The 10,013-nt window shown below is 45.6% G+C and overlaps 1 protein-coding gene and 2 non-coding genes across 3 annotated transcripts; 1 reads left to right on the plus strand and 2 right to left on the minus strand.

Annotated features, from left to right (window-relative positions):
- Positions 1-3,018: 3,018 nt before the first annotated feature.
- trnas-gcu (transfer RNA serine (anticodon GCU)) lies at positions 3,019-3,100 on the minus strand. The gene has a single exon. It is a non-coding gene; the product is annotated as a tRNA-Ser (tRNA).
- A 13-nt stretch (positions 3,101-3,113) lies between these two features.
- On the plus strand, positions 3,114-9,961 carry dkk3b (dickkopf WNT signaling pathway inhibitor 3b). Its single transcript, XM_086163683.1, has 8 exons — positions 3,114-3,122; positions 4,456-4,734; positions 5,042-5,164; positions 5,382-5,462; positions 8,405-8,497; positions 8,621-8,765; positions 8,860-9,010; positions 9,501-9,961. The coding sequence occupies exons 1-8, from the start codon at positions 3,114-3,116 to the stop codon at positions 9,529-9,531; spliced, it is 912 nt and encodes a 303-aa protein (XP_086019809.1). The 3' UTR covers positions 9,532-9,961.
- trnas-gcu (transfer RNA serine (anticodon GCU)) lies at positions 3,687-3,768 on the minus strand. The gene has a single exon. It is a non-coding gene; the product is annotated as a tRNA-Ser (tRNA).
- Positions 9,962-10,013: the final 52 nt, after the last annotated feature.

Here is a 10,013-nt window from a genome sequence, read left to right on the forward strand (position 1 = left end):
TACCGTGAATGCTGGCAGCAGTGGGGCGATGCTGGGATGGAAGACCTGGAGTGTTGTGGCGTTTTAAGCCCTGTGTACCCCTGACATCCGTCTCTGGTGGCAAAAACGACGTCTTAACCAGCGCCAAGCCTGCAGACACATGAGTTTGGCAGACCCGGCAGAAGCTGCTGGTTCGGCCTCCCTGCTGACGCCACCGCCCGCTGCCGTGCAACTTGTCCAAATTACACAGCAAACAGAGAATGAATTGAGTATTTGTATAACAATTGAGTTAAGCTGCGTTCTTCCAAGATGTGCTCTTTGCTATAAGAAACGTCGTCTTTGTCTGTTTGGCCTGTGAACCGGAGGCCCGCAAACCTTCCTGGGAATCTGTGAATCCATCCCATTCCAAGTCTTCATGTGAAAATTTCTTTTTTTGTGAGAGCAAGATTTGTTTACTGGTTGGTCTGTCAACCCAACATTCCCCCAGGCTCAGGGGTTGCAGCTCCTCCTCCTAAATCTGAAGATATTTGAATTTGGTTGATTCTGTCGTTTTTGGTTGATTTGTGAGCATGATGTGCATGATGCCCTGCTATCGCAGGCTGCTATAAATAAAAATTGCATCACCCCTCAACTCTTTACGAATGCTAAAATGCCTAAATGGCATTTTTAAAAATGCCTTGAATAGCTTGAGATGTTCCATGTTTCCAGTTCAACAGTTGGTTTCAGTCATTGTGCCCCACCCTACAGAGGGACTTGATCACTTCTTGATATGATGAGATAAAGTTCAGATGTTTGTGGAGGTTCTAAGTCATTTGGGTCATAGTGAATTCTTGTCAAAATCTTCATGTCTTGGCAACTGGACTTGAATTTCTTCACTTGAAGACATTTCACCCCTCATCCGAGAGGCTTCTTCAGTTCTGATGACCTGTGGGGAGTTTCCTTTAGGAAAGCCTTGAGATTCTGTGGCTCCCCTAATTGGGCCTTCGCCAAATCAGAAGCCACCAGACTCGGTAACGTAGAACAGTACAAAGACAACAGCAAATGAAAGAACATTGTCACACCGTATGTTGCTGTGTTTCGGAGAGACTCCGAAGGGTGTTCAACAAAAATTATATACCGGTACATTTCAAACCCCACAACACCCTGAGGCAAAAACTGGTGCACCCCAAGGACAACACACCCAGGCACAAGATAGAGAATGTGGTGTATGCTATCACTTGCAATGAGGACTGTGATGACATTTACATTGGAGGGGCCAAGCAACCTCTGCACAAACTGATGGCCCAACACAGGAGAGCCACCACTTCAGGACAGGACTCCAAGGTCCACCTACACCTGAGGGACAAGGGCCGTTCGTTTGAAGACAGCAATGGCCGTATTCTCACCAGAGAAGACAAATGGTTTGAGAGAGGAGTCAAAGAAGCCGTCTTTGTCGAAACAGAAAAACCATCAGTGAACAGAGGAGGGGGCCTTAGAAACAACCTTTCATAACCATACAACGCTGTACTGGGATCAATACCAAGACAGATTTGCACACACGGACCAGGACCATCTGCATCCTCCAAACTACCAGGAAAGACCCACCACCAGATCCAGACCCTGACAACGTTCACGTGAGCCTCAGTTCATGTAATACAACAAATTTCATGCTTAACTTTACCTTTTCACATTCAAACCCAGGTAATCCCACTAAGTTGCTCCTTTGTTCCAACGAATGAAGCCTCTTTTAGCATAACAACCCCCCTTACGCCCCCTTTCTTCAGCTCAACACTTCCATTTACACAAGAAGCCACCATAAGCTAGACCTGCCCACAAACCTGGCAGTTACAGTATATACAGAAATCCCCAAAGGTCATTAGGACTGAAGAATCCTCTCAGATGAGGATTGAAATGTCTTCAAGTGAAGAAATTCAAGTCCAGTTGCCAAGACAAGAAGATTAAGAAACGGGTAAAGCTCAGACTTAACCAAATAGACTGCTGTGTTTCAGCCAGGCAAGACACCTGTTGTCTTCATGATGATGTTTCAGCAATCGCATTGGGTTTTTGTTTTACTATCTGTTGAGAAGCCTGCAGCAAGAACAAAGAGCAAGGAAAGAAGGAGAGATAACAAAATTAAATCAGTGTGTGAAGAATTTAAACGAAATTGTGAACGAAACATTCAAAACCTGAGTCATCTGACCGACTCACGAGACCTCCTCTGGCACATCCCACTGCAAGCTAGTTAAGTGCAAAAAGGAGACTGACAACATATCACACAGTACCATTGCTTTTCTAATTGCTTTTGTGTGAAAGTATCTAGTTAAACATGGTTTTATTAGCCTTGTGGGAGGAGCAACATCTCTGGTTTCTTGTTTCAACCAATGCCCCCTTTTGCAGTGCGAGCTGCAAACGAAGTGCTCACAGTCGCCCTTCCGACTCATGAAAGGAACAACTCACTCAGTAATTCAAAGTACGAATCACTCGGTAACTCACAGTGACTGGCAACGAGTGACTCGCTCTGTAACTCAGTTAACGACCCACACAATCCTGCTGAGAGATGGGGGACTGACTTTGTGATTCATATGACTCAAAAATCCAGATTCTCTCTGGTGAGTGATTCGGTTAAACTCAAATCAGTAAAAGAATCGAGTCTTGACAGCATAACACTGTGTGTGTTTTTTTTAATAACAGCACTTTCTGGTGGTCAGATGACTAATATTCGCCGAAGCTACGCTTTTCTCAAATATACTATTTTCAGTTTTAAATGCACTATTTTCAATTTTATTATTATAACTATTATTATAACTATTATAACTATTAGTTAATTATTACATTTGTTTGTAAAAAAAAATATATATTTGGAACGTAAAAAAAACAACTGAAAACAGGAAGTAGATGATATTCCTCCAACCAATCATCACTTGACAATAGAGATTATAATCCAATTGACGTCTCATCCAGGAAATCAACAGCGAGATTTGAAAGTATTTCAAATGAGTGTCGTACATGAAACTACGGGTTTTTGAGCGAAAAAAATTGACTTTATACTAAATTATTTATCGACGAGGATGGGATTCGAACCCACGCGTGCAGAGCACAATGGATTAGCAGTCCATCGCCTTAACCACTCGGCCACCTCGTCCGTTGAGGCCGCAATGGGGAAGGTAAAGAGTTAAAATGAGTCCCTCAGTTACGTTCTGTGTACGTTTTCATATCTTTTTTTTTTTAATCTTTTTCAACGAAAGTGCGCCATTTCATGTTATATCTTATGTTAACGTGTCCGGATGCCAATGACAAAACAACGTTCATTAAACATCCGGGAACCTGCTTTGTCTTAATCACGGTTTAGCTAACGTCCGGGCAAACAACGATTAAGGACTAAGCAAACGCTAAATTCTACCAGTTGGTAAACCGAATATGTAAAATAAACACAAAAGAAGCAATATAGAGTACAAATAAACACAAAAGAAGCAATATAGAGTACAAATGGTGAATACGTCCAGTAAAAGTACAATACAAGTCTGGAAAAAGTATATGGCTGCATTAGATAGCAATTATATGCTAACATTTTACAGATCCATGCCAAAGGTGTCATGGTTATTTCCGCTAATGTGCGAGCATCCAATAATTTCCATTTTTTTTAAATATTTTCGTTACATTTCCAAACATTTGAAAAGTAATGGTGCTTAAAGAATCATATCCATGGAATGTGAAAGAAAAACTCAGGTCGACGAGGATGGGATTCGAACCCACGCGTGCAGAGCACAATGGATTAGCAGTCCATCGCCTTAACCACTCGGCCACCTCGTCCGTATGATGCAGGAAAAGAGCGTAAATATATATATCTAGTAGCAGAAAAAACTGCTAAAAAATTTTATCATTATATCCTTTTAGTTTTCAGTTATTACTTTTATAAATACGTAATCATCTTGATTTTAATGAGAGATCAGAAGTAAGGCAGCATTATCACAAGGGAAACACTGTGATACAACACATGCAGGTACGAAACACGTAAAACATACAGAAAAGGGAAAATAGGGAGAGTGAATCAGTTTTCTTGAATATTAATTTAAATGAATGAGATGTAAAAAAAATAATTGTGATAGATGACGATGCAAAGAATACAGAGAGCAAAACGGGGAGAAGCGTTGTGGCGCAGCAGTAAACCTCCAAGGGTCGGCCACTGGAGGGCGCGATTGTTACTTTTTGCTTAGTTGAAAAGTTTTTTTTCAACTATTTCAAAACTTTTCCCAACTATTTTACGTTTTTTTTTTACCGAAACTTTGCGGTACCCTGAATGCATATCATATATCATAGCGAATCCTTGAAAAGTCAGGATTCCCCTAGTGATTGAAACACTGATTTATTAAAAGCGAGTATACATGACTCACTCTCACTGCAAGAGTATTACATTAAACCTCCGCCTTTGTGTGAGATCTTCTCACTAGAGGTGCTGCACCAGTCCTCCTCAGACTTTCCAAATAAAACCGGCACCAGCTGCGCGCCGCCGCGCCTGCGCCTCCGTGCGTCACCACGGCTGCACGGACGGGCGACGGCGAAGAGGAGGAGGAAGGAGCCAAGCAGGAAAAGATGTCCGGCAAGGCGTTGCTCTCCCTCTTTGTTCGCCTGCTCCTGCTGCGGCCCAGCGGCGGCTCGCTGCTCCCGCGGGACGCCCTGGAGCTGGAGCGAGGGCCCGTCAGCCTGAACGACATGTTCCGGGAGGTGGAGGAGCTGATGGAGGACACGCAGCACATCCTGGAGGAGGCGGTGGACCAGGTCTGTGCTCTGCTCAGGCAGGGGGAGATGAAGATCTCCACTCATCTAATTATAGTTTTTTTTAATATGAGTTGAAAATTTTAGTGGGGCGATTAGAGAAGGTTTTTAGATGGAGAGATGGCAACTTCTGACATGTTTGTGGGATGTGGATCAGGGATGTTCTGCACCGTCCAAATGGATGGTCCCCTTGCTCTTTGGTGGTCTTGCTAACAAGCGCCCCTGGAACCACCGCCCTCACCTCCAGCTCAGTGCCACAAGTTTTTTCTTTCCTTTGAATGTAACTGTATCCGGATACTCCATCCCACAGATAAACACTGAAAGCGCCAAGTCCTCCCTGATGGCCCTGGACCTCCCCCGGTACTACAACGTGACGACGAGGAGACTGAAAGACGGCGAGCAAACCTTCCGGGTCTTCGAGGACACCAACCAGGTGGGCGGCCACGTCTGGCCAGATCATTTAAAACCAGACAAGCTTGTAAGGAAAATGATCGCAGGCCTGTGGAAAGTAGTGATCGCACCAGAATAAGGCGCCAACGTTCGGTTTGAAAGTGTCCTGCAGATGGAACTGGACTGGAACGCCGTGGTTAGATCTGCAAGGAGTTTTGGAATCCCAAACCTCATGCATTCACTGTTTTGGTCCGTCACAGGAGACCAACAACCGGACGGGAGAGACGGTAACGTCCCACATCCACATGGAGGTGTCCAGCCAGTGGAACAATGTTGATCACGTGAGTTTCCCCTCTCACTTCTAGAAACACGGCCTGTTTTGTTCGTGCTTCAAACGACGACCGTTTGAGACCTTTCGGTTGTTTCCTCTGCTGCTTCCAGTCGTCGCCCTATCTCTACGTCCAGTTCAGACCTTATCGACTGAGATCATCCGGCACGAGGTTATTGCTGCCGCCGTCAGACTCTACAGTGGCACTGGGCGGAATTGTTTGCTTTTCTGGCGGCTGCTGGGAGAGCGGCCGCTTTGCTGGAGCTGGAAGCTGGAAAAAAGTAATGCCAGGGCAGGAAGGCAGGAAGCTCCCCGTAAATGAGCGAAGCAATTTCACCCTCCGTAGAATCAGGAGAGCGTTGTGGTTACTGATAGGTCTGGAAACACTTTTACGGGAAATGCAGTAGAGATGGTCGGGCGATCTGAAGATAGAATGACGTGATCTGAAGATCAGCCAGTTAAAGCTGGACACAAACTCTGGACCCGGCCACCATAAGTAGTAGCTATAAGACCCGTGGAGCTCTAAGACCGCCATCAGACCGAATGAGAGATGAGGAGTGAGATGAACCATCTCAGTGCAGAGGACTCGGCGTGACGTCAGCAACTGCAGTGGCGAGACGAGGAGCTCCTCGCTGTGTAAACACTGTTCATGGCGGCGCTGGTGACGCGCCTCCTCCTGTGGTTGGAAACACTGGGGCCCTCTTTGCTCGATGTGTTTCCTCCTCGCGCTTCCCCCCGATGTGAATCAGACTTCTGATAGACCTGAGATCTCCTTCTCTATTTCCCTTAGATATGGTTTTTGATTTGGTTGTTGATGCTAAAACAAGCTAGTTTTCTATTCCCAACTGTTTTTTCCCTCATTGGATTGGAACGGCTGTTTTGCTAATTTCAGTTTAACAAATAGAACTTGTGTTAATTGTACTAGATATATCTAGAGAGCACTTTCCAACAAAGTTATGTACGAGTGAGAAGGGATAAGAGTAGGACGCAGATGAAATAAGTGTCCCAGTGTCGGTGCCCGATGTCGTTCCACAAGGTTGGCGCACGAGAAGAAAAGGCTCGCCAGCAGTTTTTCGGTGAAACACAGAATACTTGAACCAATGGGAGCGCAGTCCATGTCCTAGCACGTCTGACCATCATGGCAGCTAGATAAGATGGTGCATTGGGAATTTCTTTTTTGGTGAGGAGTGACACCTTAAAGCCTGCTCTGGCCCGAGCAGGAAACCAGCAGAGGAAAGGCCGGCATCGGAGTCATGCATTTGCATTGACTCGCTGCCGCATTTCGGACAGTTTCCAGGGCCTGGACACTCGTCTGAGGTGACCCTGATAAAGTACCACTGATAACCATTTCTAACTTGGCCGAATCCAGAAGCAGGATTTTTTTTCTGATAGCCGGCTCTTAACAGCAGCTGTAAGGGTTCATTAAATGGCAATAAAAAGTGGTGGATCATCTGCATAGCAGTGAAAGTTGATTTGAAATGAGTGTAGAATCTGGCTCGTATTATTATCATTATTATTATTAATATAATTATTAGTTTATTACACAGATTTTAAACCAACATGGCGGTGTGTCAGTAAACAGCAATGACCTGACCTGGCTTTCAGAGCTGATGTGAAAATGCAAAGCGGATAGGTTCTGCTGCCGGGCGGAGTTGGATGTTTAACCGTCTTCTCCAAACACAGAAGGACTTCATTGCGTTTCTGTTCACATTTTCCAGCGAATTAAACTTCCTGAATTGCGATCGGCCTGCAACTTGAACCCGGAGGGCAGAGCTGTTAGAAGGCTGACCTGGTGTGTGCGCACGTGTCTTCTGAGAACCATTACTAGCGAGATCTCTTACCAAATGTGGGTCAGAGCACATGAATTTTGGAGCTCGGCATCCATGATTTCACCTCAGAACAGGACTCATTTGAGATAAAGTGAATTTGTCTCAGTAGCAGTCGGCATTGGAGTTCCTCCTCTGCTGCCGAAAAGTCATCTGTGGAAAGACTCTGATCGGAAATAATAAGCAGCTTCTGCTCCCACGGGGCTAATAACAGCTGTATTTGTCTGGAGGTTATTAAGATAATTACGGGGTCCTTTGGATGGTATTTAAACTTTCCACCATCCTGTGGAAACACCAGCGGCCGAGGAAGGACTCGGAGGAATCTTTCTCTTTTGTTTTTCGGTAAAAACTATGATAAGGCGCCGTGTTCTTGGCAGGCTTCCCTGCGTTGCTTTCAGACAGGAAACCAAGTGTGAGGCAGGAGGGAGGGGAGGAAGGGGTTATTTTTATTGGGAATTTTTTGAAGCTGTGAGCGAAGTGAGAAAGTCGGGCTCCTCGCCAGGGTTTGTTTTATAAACCGGGGCCCTGAGCCTCCCGCTGCAGGATCCTCAACAGAGCCGTTCGTCTGGTGACTCCCAGCATCCCTGGAGACAAACATGGATGGAGCTCAGAAACATGCAGTTATATATCTCACCAAATGTTTAACAGAGGCTGCAGGGAGGCTGACTCTGTATGCCCTGTGAATGAGAGGGTGAATGCATGTATGTCTCAACCAGTTGGTCGAGGGGTCTGCTCCTCGTCCTCCACCGCCCCGGCCGGACAAGATGTATCTGCACGATGAGCCTCGCTTCTTCTTCATTTGTCAGGAGGACGATGATTATATCGCACCGTGAACCCTGAGTGTGTTGTTTACACGGCCCCGGCTTTCCACCGCCACCCAAGGCACATCACATGCCGCGCTGGAAAGGAGTCAGGTATCGCAGGGCGGATGTTGGCCTTTTTCGTCGATTCTGTCTGTTGCCAAGGCGATAGACACAAACACCGGGCATCATCTGGACACAAATGATTAGATGGAGCCTTGACCACAGACAGCCTCCCTGTGGCACAAACTTGGAAACTCGGCCACTTTGTTCCATTTGTTGCATTTTTACACATGTTCTCAATGTGTGTGTGTGATGTGCCTCCCCAGGAGTGTGTGGTGGACGAGGATTGCGGGGCGCAGAGATACTGCCTGTATGAGATCAACAACTCCAAGTGCCTGCCATGCATCCCCACAGATATGGTGGGTCTCCAGAAATAGGAATATGAGCACACAAGAATCAAACAGGAAGTGAGAATATGGAGGAAATGACTGGGTGATTTACCTGCAACATTACTTCTGCTTGTGTGTCTGTGTGTACCCCAGCCGTGCACCAAGAATGAGGAGTGCTGTGGTGAGCAGCTGTGTGTGTGGGGTCAGTGCACGCCCAACGCCACCATGGGGACAGAAGGAACCATATGCCAGGGTCAGAGCGACTGCGACGCCCACCTCTGCTGCGCCTTCCAGAGAGGTAGGGCATCACGCACACGCACACACACAAATACACATTTAAAATAAGCCCAGGTCCCCTAACACACACCCTGTCCCGTCTCGTGCCGCCGCAGAGCTGCTGTTCCCAGTGTGTAACCCCCGGCCTCAGCGGGGGGAGTCCTGCCTCAGCCACCCCAACCTGCTAATGGACATGCTGGCCTGGGACCAGGAGGGTCCGCGGGACCACTGCCCCTGCGCCGACCCGCTGCAGTGCCTGCCTCATGGGTAAGAAGCCAGACCTCCACACAGTCATGGATAATAGCTATTTCTGATTGAAAATCGAATGGACCTTTTTTGACTGTGCTTTTTCCAAATTACGACAACATCAGTAGGGAATTACAAATAATTTGATTTATATATTCATATAAAGAAATGTAACCGTCCAACCATCATAAAGATGAACCTTTCACATATGACGTATAGACATGCAACTGTTCACCCTCCCATTCATGTATCATAAAAACATACAACTATTCACTCATTCACATATCACATACAACGTTCAACTTTCATAAAGATAAACCGTTCACCCTCTCATTCACACACGATATAGAGACATGCAGCTGCTCATTCTGTCATTTCCACTTCATATTGACTTTCAACCATGGAAATCCACAGAGGCTCTAACAGTAACAACAACAACAACAACAACAACAACAACAACAACAACAACAACAACAACAACAACAATAATAATAATTTGTGTGTCCCACAGACGTGGCTCAGTGTGTGAAGAGTTGGACTGAAGAAGGTCTGCCAACAGCTCTATTGATCGATCAATCAGTTGGCCAAAGATGCTGATCATCTACAAGACAGAAGCTCAGAAGCTGCTCTGTGTTATTTAAGCTTTAATCATTATATATTAAGTATAATACAGTCAATAAACACATGAGAGGGACGGTCACAGCACAAGTGTGAGTGGTTGTAATGACAGCCGTGACCACTAGAGAACGGCAATGCTTTCCCAAAGTGAGGTTTAGATCATGGACACAGACACACATACACACACACCCACACACATACACACACACACACACACACAAGTAACTACTTGTATCGGGGATCAATCCAGTTGACCCAATGACGAACTTTTTTTAAGCATGTTTATTTTTTTCCCCTTATTTTGTAAATGTATGATTTTATTGTTTTTGTTACATAAAGGACGTCACAGGAGAATGTTGTCTCTAAGTCGTGATATTGTGTCATTCGGAGAGAAGCAAACAAATAT

The sequence above is a fragment of the Fistularia commersonii genome, chromosome 17 (assembly GCF_037954325.1).
Source record: "Fistularia commersonii isolate RoL2024-O1a breed Wild chromosome 17, RoL_Fcom_v1.0, whole genome shotgun sequence".
NCBI lineage: Eukaryota > Metazoa > Chordata > Actinopteri > Syngnathiformes > Fistulariidae > Fistularia > Fistularia commersonii.

Coding starts and splice junctions, on each gene's coding strand:
- dkk3b (XM_086163683.1), top strand. Junction 5,463..8,404: donor AGTGGAACAATGTTGATCAC/GTGAGTTTCCCC, acceptor GTGCCTCCCCAG/GAGTGTGTGGTGGACGAGGA. Junction 8,498..8,620: donor CATGCATCCCCACAGATATG/GTGGGTCTCCAG, acceptor TGTGTACCCCAG/CCGTGCACCAAGAATGAGGA.